Source organism: Sebastes fasciatus, chromosome 18, assembly GCF_043250625.1.
Source record: "Sebastes fasciatus isolate fSebFas1 chromosome 18, fSebFas1.pri, whole genome shotgun sequence".
Lineage (NCBI taxonomy): Eukaryota > Metazoa > Chordata > Actinopteri > Perciformes > Sebastidae > Sebastes > Sebastes fasciatus.
The window spans coordinates 23,777,226-23,794,329 of NC_133812.1; the positions used below are offsets into that span (position 1 = coordinate 23,777,226).

The following is a 17,104-nucleotide window of genomic DNA, read 5'->3' on the forward strand; positions in this document are numbered from 1 at the left end:
GCTAAATGATATTCTAAGAAATGCTTTCAGCGGACTTAACTTCTCCTCACATTCATTTTCCACCTTCAACCCCCTCTTTCTTTGTTTCTTTGCCTCTTTTTTAAGCCCCTTCTATTTCTGCCATTTACCTCTTTCTTGCCAAAGGGAATAACAGAACAAAAAAAGAAAAAAGACAGAGGTGAAAAATGCAAACGAGTAGGATGAGTTGAAAAGAAAAGGGTGAAATGTTGGCACACAGGACCAAAAAAACTAAAAAAAGAAAAGAGAAGGGAAATAAACTATTATAGAATAAAAGGGGGGGGGGAAAGAAAATCAAAGACGAGGAAGACGAAAGCAAACAAATGGAGAATGAATAAAAAAAAGTGTTTGAAACAAGAACAAGAGCAGGGGGGGAAAAGAAGGGAAGCAGAAAAAAATGAATAAATTAAGAAATAAAAGAAGGACAGAGGAAGGAAACGGGAGATTTCAGGTGTGTGTGGTCATGATAATGAAAGAGGGAAAGGGGGGGAAAAAAGAGGAAGAAGAGGGACAGAGAAGCGCTTTGATCTCTCAGCCATGACTAATGGAGCCCGAGCTTACATTACTGTTACTGCATGCAAGACACACACAAACACACACACACCACCAGCTCTTGTGCTGAGAGTACACTTTCATGGTCTGGATAGCTAGAACGCCTGTACGTGGTATTTACAGTATACAGTGCCTGAATAAGAGGTGGATTACATTTAGCATATATACACATCGACAGTACAGTTGGTCGTGAATATTTTCTGTTTACAACCGTACAATAAAGAAAGTATTGGAAACCATGAAGAGGGAAAACATTACATAATATAAATAATGGGATACTTCATTAACCTAAACTAACGCCTAAACTAACTACCCAAAATGAATCAGGACTAGCTCCTCAACCATAAGGCTTAAAAGCATATATATGGTCTCTTTTGAAAGGTAAGAAGCTAAGAAATATGAATAAATTCTAAGTAAACTAAACTATTTTACCTTGAAGGTTAAAATGAAGATGCAATAAAGGAAAAAAATTAAATTTTCATTCAATTTCAAAGGCAACATCACCATTATAACAAAGACCCCATAGACAATGATGCAACTGAATGTATTCAATTACTCTTTGACTACAACTGTAACTATAAATTTAATGAAAATACACTAAAATATAACACTTATTATACAATTCAACACTCTCCAAGATACTCTCCAATGTTGTGGTCATGTTTATTGGTTATATATGGGCTGTTTGGTGTTGGAGTTTTACTTAAAAAAAACTATTTATTTCCCATATAGCCATCTTACAAATAACATAAATATCCCCAAAACATTGAAATAGTTATAGACACAATAAATACTGAATAATATTCATATTCAATTCAATCTATTTATATACATAGCTTGAAATTGTAACAGTTATCTCAAGATGCTTTTTTAGTGTCAAGAAAAAACTCCCCTTTAACGGATAGAAACCTTGGGCAGAACCCGGCTCTGGGTGTTCGTATATGGCTGGCTCATTATGACCAAAGTGATCTTTGCTATACAGATAAAAGCAGAATGCAAAGGCCCAGAGGGCTGAAAAAAGTATCATTGTAATCCTCAGAATTAGAGGTACCGGGCTCTCGGGTTCTAGAGGATAAACCCTGAAGGAAACAGCTGTTCTGAATAGAAGTAAGAAATTGATGCTTTGAGTTTAGACAATAGATGTGTGCATGTGTTTGTGTTGTATACGTGTCCACTTACCAGCGCCAGTGCTTCACTCGCCCTCTGTTTGGCTGCCTTCGCCTCTTTCTCCGCTGCATCCACATTTGCTTTAATGTTGCTGTAGGCCTTGAAGGCAGCTGTTGCGTTGAAGGAGAGATTTTTAGCTTCAGCCAAAATACTGCGAGGAGAGAGAGAGGACAAAAGAGAGAGAGATGGATGTCAGTTTGTTATTTCCATTTTGATGTGTTATACACACATTTGGTTAAGTAATGAAACCCCGAATGCAGAACACTCCCGGGATGCACCATTTACCATCATTACCTCATATGTGTTGTTGAACTCAGAGATCGTCAAGGTGATTTGTACTTTTCTAAAAATAGTTCTGCAGTGAAACCTCTACAACAAATACAGTACGGTAGTTTTGCTTCTAGGAAGGCAATAACTATTACTTTTATTGCTGTATTCTTGTCTTTAAATTGTGACTATTTTTGTCTCATTAATCAATCGACCAAAGCCCATCGCACGTTACAGGAGCCCAAAGAGGGAAAAAAGCAAATCTTCTCACTTGAGAAACTGTAACCTATGACAGTATTTTAGAGCCGTTGTAGGTTAAAAAAAATGAGCGAGCCTTGGGAAGGGTGTAATATTCAGAGAAAAAACGTTCAAGATTGAAGTCGTAAATTTCTGAGAAAAAAGCTTTGATATTTTCTGAGATAAAAAAAACTGTCAAGGAACCACATCGCTTCACTTTTGCGAGGTTGGATCAACCTCATCACACTGCGGTCAAGCCAGCCGTCACTCGCATCTCTGTGATCATCCATATATAGTGACTATATAGCCCTTCTGACATTTAAGGTAATGCTTTCAAACAGCCCAGATCGAGCTGATGGGAGAGCAAGCGATGGACTTGCCGTTAGTGAAGGGATACGTGTGTGACAATGTCCGTTTTTCCAAAATAAGGTGTTAAAGGGTATATACAAAATACATACATTAACTGTGTACCTAATAAATTAAAAAGAAAATAACACTAAATTGTGAGGGAAATGTTATTATAAATTACTACTTGATAAATATGATCAATTGATTATCAAAATAATCAAGGATTAATAGCCTGTAAATCCATACTCCACTTGATTAATCATCTACTACTTACCTAGGTGTGAACATATACATGTGTGGTAATGTGTTTATATTTACCCGTCCAAAATGGCAGCAGATTCGTTCAGCTGCTTGGCGTGCTCCTCTGCATCGTGCACGTTATTGGCCAGGCTGCCGCTACTTAAACCATCGGTGAGGTGTCCGACTTTATCGTCCAGCTGGTCATGAAGAGGACTCAGCTCTCTTCCCATCTCCTCCAAGTCCTACAGACAGGAAACAGAGGCTCTGCTCACTTTGCTTAATGATTGACTCATTCAAATCTGTGTTTGTATTTACTGCTGCCATGTTGCCATGTCCATCCTGGCTAATTATTTTAGGTAGTAATTACGTATTTCATTGAAGACAGAAAAGAACAAAGAGACAAAGTCAAAACATAGACTCTGGTTTAAAAGAGTTAGAGGGGTTCTACAGGTTTCCACTAGGTTGATTTCAGTACCTCTATCTCCTTGTTGATGTTGTCAGAAAGCTGGTTTGCTTCATCCAGGAGACGTTCTCCTTCTCCGAGGACCTCCTGTGCGTCCTGTCTCACCCCGCTCACTGCAGAGCGCTTCCTCTGCAAAACACAAACCAGGATCAACAGCTGCACTAGATTCTGATGCGTTAACGAATGAACATTAGGGCTGCAACTAACAATTATTTTCATTCATCAATTCGTCGTTTGGTTTATAAAATGTCAAGTAAGAGTGAAAGATTCTCGTTATAATGTCCTGAAGCTCCAGGTGATGTCATCGCATTGATTGTTTTGTCTGATCTACAATCCTAAAACCTTAAGATCTTCAATTTATTATGACATGAGACAAAGAAAAGGAAAAAAACTAAAACACTTTAGAAGCTGGAAAATAACTTTATTTAAACGAATATTAAAATAGCAGCTGATTATTTGTCTGTTGATTAACTAATTGATTAATCGTTTCAGCCCTGATGGACACACAACCACAGTGAGCACCTTGTGACAGTGCAATAGTATCTCTGGGATGATGTGGTGTATTGTTTATTTCACATACAAGATTTCACTGACAAAGCTTCTCTTCTACTGAAGATATTAGTCTGTGTGGTCATACCAAACCTTGAGTAATTTTAGTAAATAAATATATTTTTATCACGATAAAAAAAATGTAAAAACTGCCTCAGAATAAGCCTGACTGCATTTTTGCACAGCATCATTTCATGAAGTTTTTAATCCGTAATGAACACTGCAAACCAGTTGTACTGTATGGAAGAGTCTGTGAGGATGTTAAAGTGTTTTGGTCAGTTCGCTGAAATTAAATCTAAATTGAAACTTTGATTCTCATAATAAGGACGAAGCAATCACTCAGGAAATTGTTATTTTCTCTACAGACTAGTTCCAATAACGTCTTTAGGGGAAAAAAAGGATTTCCAGTTATTGAAAATAACAAAAGCAGTTAGAGGACACGCGGGACACACAATTGATGATTTGATTAAACAGTGTGAACTTAATACAGCCCCAGTGTATAGTAGTGTGCATATTCCACTCTTCATGGAGGAAAAGACTGCAGGGTCAGGGAGAGACAAAAACAGATATAAAGAAAGAGAGAGATAGTGAGAGTACTGTATGTGTGTGAGATCACTGCAGAACGCTTCCTCTAGGACATGTAGAATAATCTCCCCGATAAATGCTTGTTGTTTTGCTCTGGTAGGAATCTGTGCTGCCTGTGAGCTCTCCCTGATGATGAATCATCAGCAAAAGGCTTAAAGTAGTGAGAGGACTAGATGGTTAGATGCTCCGCTCTTTAGGATTCTTTAGGAGTATTTAATTTAAGGACACCAACACCAAAAGTTTAGATACTCTTAAGGCCCTGACATGTTGGGCCGTCGGTGAGCGTCTGTGGCCCTAGTTTCTGCAGATTCCCTAGATTCAGCATGTTAAATCGGCGGCAGAGCCCGTCGGTGAGAAAAATCCCTGATTGGCTGTTCAACTTAAGTGAATCAGAACACAGGAAGAGAAACGGAAATGAGGAAACAAGCCAATGAGTGAAGTCAAGAGGAAACACACGGAAGGCTCTTCTCATTTTTCATCTTCATCTCACCATTCCAACACACGGATATTTTCACAACGACATGGCCGTCTGGAATGAAGCTAAGTGGTGAGTGAGAGTGGTGAGAAAATGGTCGGCAAACGCCGCTTTGTTTCATGTACGCATCATAACAACGGCTTGTATATCTGCAATCCTCAGTCTTCCTGTTTCCCTTTTTGAATGACAAATACAGACTACCGCCGCCTGCTGGTGTGGAGAGTTATTTCATCTCACGCAGGCGCAGAACGTACATGAGAGTTGGCCGTCAGCTGTAGTCTTTGCGATGTGTTCAAGTGCAACTTTTTGGGCGAGACAAAAGCGACGTGAGGCGACGCAACAATTTGCCGCTAGTTCTTTAATGTTGGTTTGGCATGTCTGGTCCTTTATGTGTATGTCAAAACCTGGTAATTCATTTTTAGGTCTCGTTTCTCTCTAAAAAACAAGTCAGTTGCTGGTCATAGATCAGAGTAACCCAATAGTGTTGACCGTCAATGTTCCAGTCTTTCTTTAGCACAATAACTTTTATCTATCTATCCTTTACTTGCCACAGTAAAATAAATGACAGAATTGAATTAGTAAATCATTTGAATAGTAGTTAATTAGACTACACATGATTGACAAAACAGTTACCATGAGTATAGAAGTAATTTAGCATTCAAGCACATTGCTTTCTGTCTGTGTTTGTGTATTTAAAACTTGTGTGTAGCCGTGTATCTGTACCTCCAGGGCGGTGAGGTTAGCTTGGTTTTGATCAGCCAGTGAGCCAGCCTGCCTCGTCTTTCCCTGGGCAGAGTGCAGTAGATCCTGGGCCTCCTGGAGCTTCCCCTCATGGTCCGAGAGCTTCTCTTTTATCTAGGGAAGCAGAAGGGGAAGCATTAAGTTCATGTCATTAATTTAGGGACATGGAAGATCTAAAGAGTGAAGATTAGAAGTTATAATTACCTCTGCTTTCAGGTCTTCTGTGGCCTGGTGGGGGTCACCAAATAATCTCTTCACTTTCTGATACAACTCCTCGGCCAGGCTGGAAGGAGGAGGGAGGGAAGCGATTAGAATATTTACATTTATATTTTGGTCATTTGACACAGTGTTATTCACGGCTTACAAAAGTGGAACAGCAGAATAACTTATGTGAATGCAACAACTCACAGAGGAGAGGAGAGTTATTGTGATGCGTGACAGAGCCTCTGCTAGTGTGGAGACAATAATCACTCCATATGACTGAGCGTTGAAATGCCGGAATGAAATTGCAGATTTTCTTCTATTGATCCCTCAGGCTAAGTTGGATTAAATTGTGGCAGTGTAAAACATTTCAAATATCGTCACATTAACGTGTGTGTGTTTGTATGCGACTGGGTGGACGGCTGAAGCAACATGTGCTAATGTATACGACAGCATAGCATACCATATCAATGAGGGCAGCAGATAAAATGGGCCTTATCAGTGAGTGTGTGTATCTGATGAAGATATTGTAAGGCATAACTTTGCATTATATCCATTCAGTTTAATGCAACAGATACTCAGAGCTGACAATTCAAGTATTCAGAGAGTACAGACACGACAAAAAGGAACTTCACAGTCATCAGGCTTTGTTAAAAGGGCATTTCATCAATTATTCACAGTAGGGCTGTCGACTAATCCGTCATTTTGGTCTAATTTGACTAAAATTGAGTTCTTTCCAAGAAATGTATGAGCACATCTTGGGTAAATACAAGATTTAAAGTGGTGCTTTTGTGTGATTCTTTGTGGAGAAACTCAGTTTTATAACTCACTATAGTCAACTCAGCCAACTCACATGGAATGAATCATTATGTGAATATTTACAGTGTTGATATCTGGCATCTAGGCTCTGACCCCGTCACGCCCAACAAATAAAACACAGAGTCGAGCACAGCTGGGAGTGACGATAATAATTTTCCTTTTAGGGGACGATAGCTTTCTTTCAGGTGAAAGGTGTGGCAGCAGGCACGTTGTGTTCGTTGTTTACATTCATTATGATGATTGTGGGGGAGTGGCTTTGGAGGGAGACCTGAAGCGACGGACTGTCAGTGCTGCAGACTTGGCGACTTTCTCGCTAGATTTATAGACTTTTGGAGCTAGGGCTGCCAGCTAGTTTCATTGGGAAAGAGTTGGCAACACTGAGCTGGGTTTTTCAGTTAGATACTTTTAAAATCTAGCTCACTCTGGCTGGTTTCCTCAATGTTGACGACCCATTTTGTTGCGTATATTTTCTGTCCGAAACTGCTGATCCAACATTCACACCACCCTCATGCAGTGATTGCCCAGGTGTGTGGAGTTGAGAAAGTTTTCAGGGTTTGAACCCACTTTTTTTCGGTATTTACACAACTATTTTTGTCAATTTGTGAACAACTGAGTGCAAAAATTCTGAAAATGTGCACTGTTTTCCCAATATTTAAACGATTATCACATCTTGCCTCCGTCTGTGAGGACAGGCTTTTCATATCACCTTCAAATATGGTTGGATGACATTGTCGTACAAACTAGTTATTTGCTAGTATAATGGTTAACGGGCCTTTAGTACACTGCCATTATGAAAGTGGTGCATTAGATATACAGTATGTTTCAGTGAAAAAAGCATGCCATGTGAATGTAGTTGATTGTCTGAACTATCTTCCAGACTTCACTTCAAATGATCAGCCCATCAAGGTTTCCAATGCAGCCTTTAGTTCATTCCAATTTTTCTAATTATACTTTGCTTTGACATGCATTTTTTAGAAAGCCTTCTCACTTTGGAAGTATTTAAAACAGTTTAATAACCATATGTTTACCAGCGTCCCTTAATGAGCCTTATTTTTCACCTTCAGCATTAATTAAGACAACAAGGTTCGAGTGTCCTCCAGTTGACATCACTCAGAAGACAATTTCACACAGTTTTGGGGATGCATGGAAGGTAATGACTGGGTTTGATGAAACTTTAATGAACCCTGTGGGGAATAGCACGAAGAAAACAGAATATAACTATGTAAAAACTAATAAGAGGGGTGTTTAACTGTTATCCCACTGACTATTACAACATTACAATATGTAACATTAATGAAAAGATAAATTTGCAGCATGTACATAAACTTTTCAGCAGCACGGCATACTGAAAATATATGTAATATGGAAAAATATGAGCTGTTCATGCAGTGGCAATTTCTCTTTGTCTCTCTTATTCTCACTACAACTCTCTGTCCATTTGTCAGTTGTTCTCCTCTCCCTCTGTGACTTCCCCTCTTACTACACGCTCTTTGTATGCCTCTCTGTGTTTCTGCCCCTACGGCGATACAGTGCTTTTAATTAACTCATCGACCTCATCAACATTTACTGCTGAAAGAGACGGACAGAAAGAAGGGGAGAAAGGAGGGATGAAGAAAGTAGATTGCTAATTCCATCAAGTGCCTTGAGAGAGAGAGAGAGAGAGAGAGAAAGCGAGAGCGACAACAGAGAGAAACACTTTGTTAAAACATCAGCAGAACGTCGTGGCTTCAGGATATGGAGCGATCTAATATCTGCTCAATGGAAGGAGTTTACTCCCGATGTCTCCTGTGTCAACAACAAGGAGAGAAATCAACGAAAGAAAAAGAAAATGATTTAACCCCTTTACTGTACTACTAATCATGTACATCACAGCTAACCATTTTGCAAACAACGCTGTGTTGTTAATGCTTTTTTTTCTACCACTCGAGGCATCCACTGAGCTCCATTCATTTCTGCATGATGTGAAAATCAATTAGACTCTAATTGAAACAAGTTTCAGAGTCTTGAAACTTCGAACACAGTAAACATCAAGTCTTCATTGTTTTTGTCAAAGTTACATTATCAATATGAGAATGTAACTGACAAAAAAATCATGCAGGGGTGATGTTTACATTGAAATATTACACAACTCAAGTTTCTGCTGCCTAATTTTCATAATGTAAATAAATTAACAGAAGCCATTGGTTGCATGGAACGCAAAATAAAATGCATCCAAATATCTAAAAATAACAAGCTCCTTATCTCTTGCCAATAAGTATGAAAGAAATGGCTGTTTTGTTTGGAATGGTGATCGCAAAAACATTAAGTTTGCGAGAGTGGAAAATGGACTCTGTACCCACATAAGATTAGTGTTTGAAAAAATGTCAAACACCGTACATCTGGAGTATATATATATACACTGTATATATACTGTATAAAAATGTGCAACATGCATTTAAAAATGTTATGAAAAGCACATTGTATTAATACAGTTAACTTGTGCAGAGCCTTTTATGTGCACCCTCTTGACTTTACTTGTTTGCTTGCTTTCCTCACTTTGATTCGATTAAAGGACCGGTGTGTAGCATTTAGGGGGATTTATTGGCAGAAAAGAATATCATATTAATAAGTATGTTTTCTTTAGTGTATTATCAACTGAAAATAAGAATTGTTGTGTTTTCGTTAGCTTAGAGTGAGCCCTTTGAGGTCCTCTTCAAGGAGCCGGCCGCCATGTTTCTACAGTAGCCCAGAACGGACAAACCCAACATTTGCGTTTTCATGTTTTTGCGTCGGCCACCGTAGTTCTTCTACACGCTTGGCACACGCGAGAATTTTCTGCAATCTCCAACTTCACCGCCGCCAAATCCTACACACTGCACCTTTAAGTTTGTCATTTTGCAAGTGTAAAAATGCTGCATGCTCAAAATACAGTTTAAATTTCTATAGCATGCAGGTGAGATTTTTTTCCATATTGATTTATTTAGATTAATTTCATGCAAATTCCACTTCCACTTCTCTTCTTTCTTTCTCTATCTCATTGTGCAAGTTCAGCGAAAGAAAAAGTGTAGTGGGGAAACACCCCGCAGAACATGAAGCAAGAAGATGGAAAAGTGGGATTGAATCCCAGCAGGGACGAAGGCAATCTAGGACACACAAGGTGAATGTATTAGCATAAGGGTACGAGTGGAAACAAAAGAATTAAATAGAAAAAACACAAAACAAAACAACACAACAGGTAGGTGGAAAAAAAAAAGTGTGGTTTCATGCAACAACAATGAGAGTTCTGGTCAAATCAGCTAACAAGACTTAAAAAAGGAAACACAGAAACAACTCTTACGACAAAAAAAACTCTAAAAACCACCAAACATTCACACCAAAGAAAATGCTCAATAGCAAAGATGCTCAGTTAGTTCTTAGTTGTAAGTCTCAAAACTATTCTTGGCATATTTTCAGTCTGTTCCTGAAGAAATTTACACCTACGGTGAGCTCATCATGCTCAGAAACGTGGGGGCACACTCGGAGACAAAAACGGGTCTGTTTGCAAAGTTTTCTCAAAATCTGTCTTTTTCTCGTGTGTGGGAGAAAGATACATGACCTGTGTGTGTGTGTGTGTGTGTGTGTGCATGTGTGTATGTGTGTGTTCATGTGTGTCCATACTCCATCTCTTCCTCGGCGATGATCCTGTTCCCTCCCAGCTGTCGTTTTCTCATCTCGGCTAGCATGGCCTGGATCTCCTCCTTCATCTCCTTCAGGCTTTTGTCTGGAGTTCCATCTCTCCGCGAGAGAGTCTGGTTCAAGTCGGCAGCCTTCGACTGGAGGTCTGGACACACAGACGCACAGAAAGACTGCTGTGAGGATGCTACAGATGGACTCAGCTCGTGTTGTTGCATTCATACGAGCACTGAAAGAAGTATTCCAGCTTCAGTTCCAGCATCTCTGGAAAATATCAGTGAAACTTTATTTGGTTTAGTGTCTTTATATGTTATAATTTTCTTTTTATTTTAGTTGCCCCGTTTACTCTAATTAATGCTGCGTTGACGTTGCATTTTTTGGCCACTAAGGGGCAGAGGAACCTCAAAACAAGCTGAGAGACACACAGCTGCGACACATTATCACCTTATAAAGCTGTTATGGTTTACATGTTAGTGAACTTCCAGGACAAAAACAAAGACTAAAAGGATGAGCTAAAAGAGGCTAAAAAACTGTGTAGAGCTGCAGAGTTTGGTGATAATTTTCCGTGGGTTTGTCATTAAAAGCAACTCCTTTTAAATGACATATAATTATTTCAGTCATTGTTAATATAACAAGAATAAAGACCCTTTCTAACCTAAAAATAGACGAAAATCTATATCATATTATGAATGTTGTGAAAAAATATTGATTGTGCTGCTGTTTCACTGACACAGTTTATATCGTATCCCACGGCAACGGCTAAAAAACAGGTATTTAAACATTGGGAACAATGGATTGCTATTGTTTACGGAACGAAATCATCTATACACATAGTAATACACAGTAAGTAGAGATGTGTTAATGTCTTACAAAGATATACTAACAGTAAACAGACCTACAGCCCTGATGGATATTCTGTCTGTCGCCTCTGCTGTCATGTCTGAGCTTTATGGTTCAAACAGAAAGAAAGACAAAATCACACCGTTTGATCTAGACTCATTTAAACACTGACACACGCTGAGAGTCAGACACACACACACACACACACACACACACACACACACACACACACACACACACACACACACTTACATAAACTGTTTTAACACAATTCAAGGCCAGTGATTTTGGCAGACTTCATGTTTGCCCTGCCTTTATCAAATTAAAAGCAGTGAAATCTCAAACCAATCAATGATGAAACTGCACTAAAACACTCCAAGGCTCATTTAAATAAAACTGCTGGAACTTAATGAGGAGTGTGTGTGTGCGAGTGTGTGTAAGTGTGTGTGTGTCCGTCTGTGCAAGAGCAAAACAGAGGCATGTAAAGAGGTGTGTAACCGTGTGTATGCAGCAAGCGGTTTGTGTGTGTGCAGTGACGATGTGTTCCTCTTTCATTTGAAATGTAAACGTGATATGATTAAGGCAAGATGAAACTTGAAAGTGTGTGTGTGTGTTTGTGTGGGTGGGCCTTTTTGTGTGTGTGTGTGGGTGTGTGTGTGTGTGTGTGTTTGTGGCGATGCAGAATTTCCCATCATTTGAAATGTAAACATGATGTGATTAGAGCCAAGACCAAACTAAAGCCATCATGCTAATGAACAGCTGTACTGCATGTGTGCGCACGCTGCATTCGTACGTGTACATGTGTCTGTGTTAGTGTGTGTGAGTGTGTGTGTGTGTGTGTATGTGTGTGTGTTACAGCCATATAATTACATAGTGGGATTTAAAAGCCAATTAAACACTTAAAACGTGGATGGAATCATATTATGGTATCTAGTAAACACGGGCACACACACACAGAGGAAAGTGTGTACAGTATTTTCTTGCTTAGTGTGTGTGTGTGTGTGTGTGTGTGTGTGTGTGCGTGTGTTTGTGTGTGTGTGCATAGTTGTATGAATGTGTGCAAATCTGCATCAGTGTTTGTGTATGTGGTGTGTGTGTGTGTGTGTATGTTTGTGATAGCCAATAATTAAGTCTCTAATTGCTACTCTCAATCATCCAGTGAGCCACAACACACTCTCTTTTCCTCTCTCTCTCTCTCCCCCTCTCTCTCTCTCTCTCTCTCTCACACACACACACACACTCGCACACATACACACTATACTATAATCACACTGTGATTAGGCAGAGGGCCAGAGAGCTAGGAGCAACAACAACGAGAGGACAGTTTCATCACAGCCAGTCAGAACGCGTTGGTTTGGTAACTTTCTTTTCCTCCCAGAAGCCATAAAAAATTCATAATGGTTATCAAAATAACTAATTATTTGAACTACAGAGTTTTACAAAGAGCACATTTGTTTTTCTAACATCAGTGTGGGGTAGGGAGAGTTACTTAAAAGTGCATTTATACCAGCTAGATCCAAGTAGGACTCAATAAAGAGCTGTCCAGGGTTAAGTGATTTGAAGTTGGAAACAGACCTTCCACCAACATACATCGATCTTTTTAGTCTTGACAGGCTGAAAGGAGCACATATTGAAAGACTGAGAAGATAAAGAGGACAACACAGTGCACCACAGGTACTGTAGACTACGATTAGACTCATGTCACCAGGATTTCTTGTGCATTTCTGTACCGGTAAACTTCATCTACAAATGAAAGTGAGTAAGTGGATCTCGAGTGGTGACTGTTTTGTTAACTGCTGCTTCCAAAGTCGAGATTGAACTATCATGCTCACCTAGATTAACTGGCTTATAAAAAATATAGAATTCATGACACACCATTATTTTAAGTTTTCTTTTTAACATTTGACTAAAGAGGACCTATTATGCTTTTGTACTTTTTCCCTTTCCACACCAAAGGGAGTTACTCTCCCCCACAGAAACACTGCTCCTGAACTGCCTGAAGCCCCGCCTTTTCTTTTTGTAACGTGGTGATGTCACCAAGTAACACATTTGCATAATACCTGTCTAGCGGCTAGTTTGGCACGCTCTCAAACAAAGCTAGTTAGAGAGGAGCTGGAGCGGAGTCCGAAGAGCTTGGTTCGGTTGACCAATGTGTTTCAGACAGACGGTGAAAAGAGGTGCTGCAGCACAGCCGGGATGGCAAAATTAAAGCATTATTTGAACATTAAAGCATGTAAACATGTTCTAGTAGAAACCCAAAATACAAGTATGCACCTGAAAATAAGCATTATAAGTCCTCTTTAAATAATATTATCTTTAAAACTGAGGTGGAACAGAGAAAAGAGAAAAGAGGGACTAGCTGGGGCCGTGCAAAAGAAAGAGCTGTGCCTCTTTTTATGTGTCGAGCCTTGGCAGCAGCTAAAGAAGAGCTCGACCAGCCCCAACAACAAACGGTCAGAGTGACCTGCAAGGTGGCACTCCTGGCCGAAGATGGTGAAAAGACGGCTTGAACAGAAGGTCTGCACAGCTCTTGTTGTCCACTGACAAAATTATTAGTTCCCACATGGAAAGACACTGATGGCCTGGAATCAGTGCAGAAAGCACTGAACCCCCACCCCCTTTACACTTCAGAGAGACAGCGGAGCGTATGTAAGGGCTGTGACTGTGATGTCGCAGGAGAAACACACATCACAAGCACACAGCTATTGATGCCGGGGCTGAGAGAGGAGATGCTGCAGCTGCACTGACAGAAAGATACTGGAGCTGGAGTGAACAACTATCTGCTAGTTACACATGCAGAGAGAGAGAGAGAGAGACTTTAAACTTTAACTTGTATGGTGACAAATGTGCACTTACTCGCTAACTAGCTGCTAACAAAATAAAACAAAGTGAGTCATTGCACCCTATTATCTTGGTGGGTGACTCTTTATCACCGTGGTTAGCGATGCCGCAGCCTGCTGGATCTGAGTTTATTGTCCAGGCAACACTTTGCACCAGCAGCTGGCACCGAGCGCCGGCAGCTGGCCGTCGGCCCACCGGCCATTGTGTTTGAGCTTCCATTAGTGAGCTAACAAGGAGGCAGAAAGGTGTTTTGGCTGTCTCACTTCAAAGATGCCTCTCCTTCAAAGATGGTGTTAATAGAAAAGGCTGAAGTACAACAAGGTCTCTGCTTTTTGTTGATTTCCGGGGGTAACACTGACAATAGTCTAGATAGCAATGACACTTCTCTTATCGTAGTGTTTCTTTTACATCCAATTCAACTTGAGGTTTATATCAAGATGCTACATCTTTATTCAATTGTTGCTTTTTAAAAGTGCTATTGATAACTAGGGGTGGGTTTTTTATGATTTTGAAACTGATTTTTTAATGCCAGAATCAATATTATTTGCTTCATTTGAGTCTATGCAGAGGTGGAAGGAAGTTACCGCTTTTAGTCTGAGTACCGTGACGTCATATCCATTCCGTATCCGTCAACCAAAACAAACCGCATCCGACCGCAGTGAGCCGAAACAAGAAAGCAGAATCGGGAGACAGGTGAATCGTCCCAGCCCTATTGATAACATTCAGCCACTAGATGTCTCATTCTCCCTCCCCCGTTCCATTGCATTCACTTCATAACAAGTCATTGCCAGGCATTTACCATCAATCACAGCCATTTATCAGTTTTTTTCCAAACTAACTGACCACCCAGAGACACCACGTGATACCAACGTTGTTTTACTATTGGCTCACAAGCCTTGTTAGAAGTGGGAACCAAACGTCACAAATCTTCCACAGAGATAAACAAAAAACTAATTTTGGTGACCACAAATTTTTTTTTGTGAAAAGCCATACTTTTATTTGGCACCTTTCTAAAGGCTCTGTAGATGTATTATTTAAAAAAAATAGTCGTCTACATTAAAATGTTATTAATAAGGCCTATAATATGTTCTGCCTGTGCAATTATTCACTTCATGAGCTTGTTTTTTCTTCTTTTCATATTCTTACCTATATCCCATTCTCCTCTAATGAAATAACCTAAATTCCCCACATGTATCCCTTACATTTAATATAATGTATTATAACGTGATGTAATGTAATGACAGATTAAACCAGCGAGACAGCAGACAGATAAATTCAGGATGTGGAGGCAGTTAATGGAGGAGAGGTGGTGTTCGTTTGTGCTACCTTGAGCTCTCAGCAGCGTGTCCCTGATGAACTGCTCCAGGTCCTCGGCTCGTTTATGAATCCTGTCAGCATCATCCTCGACCTGCTCTCCGTCGGCAGACACCTTAGTGGACTATACACACACACACACACATTATAAAATAATCATAAAACAAGTGTTGAATAAGAGAACATATTGACTTCTGTCTAACGAAGGACGGAAGGAAAAGACGGAGGTCTTACAGTAGATGTAAAGGAATGACAGAGGATGATGATGGCAATACGCACACACACATATAGTACATACACACACACACACAGACACACAATCAATATAATTGCGTGTGTTTGTGTGCACAGTTCAGTTTTTGTTTTTCTTGTCAACATGTGCACTCACATGCCGCCACATATACACAGAGATGGATGATTTATTGACATAAAAAGAAAACACAAAGTCACACAGACACACAAACACACACACGCACACACACACATTGGTCCCCCGTGTGAACGAGAGATGGATGAATCCTTGACAGACATGAAAACACATCCTGACACACAAACACACACAGAGAAAGAAAGAGCAGGTAATTATTGTTGTGATTTGACAAGACCATGCTGTATCATTTTCACTGGTGTGTGTGTGTGTGTGTGTGTGTGTGTGTGTGTGTGTGATGGGGTGTGGGTGATAGCATCGCTGTCAACAAATGTCAAGGCCCCGGTCCCTAAAAGGCTGGAGCTTGACAGCGTGAATGTGAGTGTTATTTTTCTCCACTTGGCATCTTGTAGACCTCCTCCACTCAAGAAGCATTTTTCTATTTTGGTTAACTCCTCTTAGAGGCACAACTGTGACTTTAAAGATTGTAAAGTTAAAAAAACAAAAACCGTGATATTGATTCTTGTAGAAATGCTTTTGGGTGAATGTCTGATGCAAAAACATTAAAATTCTTTATTTGAAATACTTTCAAGCATGCATGGATTCCTGAATTGGTCTACCAGGCACAGGAAGTGACTTATTAACATTTCTGGTTGGAAATTCATAAGACTCCGTCAACCTGATCACGACTTATGATCCCAATCCTTTCATACCCGGTTGTTATTCCATTCATATCCATCCAGGGACTCTGAAAGGTCCAGCTTAATTTTGTTTGTGCTACTTTAATTGAAAATGTGTTTTGGAAAATGCACCATTAATATAAACTGAACCATGATAAGAGCCCTGAGGAGTTCTTGACCACTACTGCATTACTAGTGGGTTCCTGTATCATTTGTATGGAGCACACGCAAACAAGAGGGCAAACAAGCATGCAGGCAGCAGGATTCACATCCTGACGCTGGTTTCCTCCATAGACTGTATATACGAAGTGGACGTAGTCACCGTGACGTCACCCATTGGTTTGTGGACTGCCGTGTTGAAGCCTTTAGTTCGTCATTTTGACCGTCGTCATCTTGGTTTTTGCAACCAGAAGTGACACGAGAGGGTTAAGTGCAACCGAACGCTGAACAAGACGTTTCATGAACTGAAAACACACTGTGAAAGGGTTAAAGGGTCCAGTGGTATTGCAGAATCGGGGTGGACCCTAAAAACACTGTGTGAAACCAGAAGTCAACGTTGATTTATTTATCTCGTTACTTCCGTACTTAAGTAACAACACTTTCGTAGTTATGTTAACCCAGACCACAATCTTTTCCTAATCCTACCTGAGTAGCCTACCTTGTTGCCTAAACCTAACCAAGTTGCTTCCTGTGAGGACAGAACTTCCTTTTGAAAAGACTGTATGCATGTAACGAACGGAAATTGACAC

At 40.0% G+C, this 17,104-nt stretch overlaps 1 protein-coding gene across 2 annotated transcripts in view; it reads right to left on the minus strand.

Moving 5' to 3' along the window:
• The window catches only part of lama2 (laminin, alpha 2), a 222,502-nt gene that overhangs the window by 46,965 nt on the left and 158,433 nt on the right, over window positions 1–17,104 (minus strand). For both annotated transcript variants that reach the window (XM_074615044.1, XM_074615046.1), the window contains exons 38-44: window positions 15,321–15,432; window positions 10,299–10,461; window positions 5,847–5,925; window positions 5,625–5,756; window positions 3,305–3,421; window positions 2,908–3,071; window positions 1,750–1,888 (exon numbers count right to left, since the gene is read on the minus strand). In XM_074615044.1, the coding sequence (XP_074471145.1) occupies window positions 1,750–1,888; window positions 2,908–3,071; window positions 3,305–3,421; window positions 5,625–5,756; window positions 5,847–5,925; window positions 10,299–10,461; window positions 15,321–15,432 (906 nt within the window). The remainder of the gene's footprint in view (window positions 1–1,749; window positions 1,889–2,907; window positions 3,072–3,304; window positions 3,422–5,624; window positions 5,757–5,846; window positions 5,926–10,298; window positions 10,462–15,320; window positions 15,433–17,104) is intronic.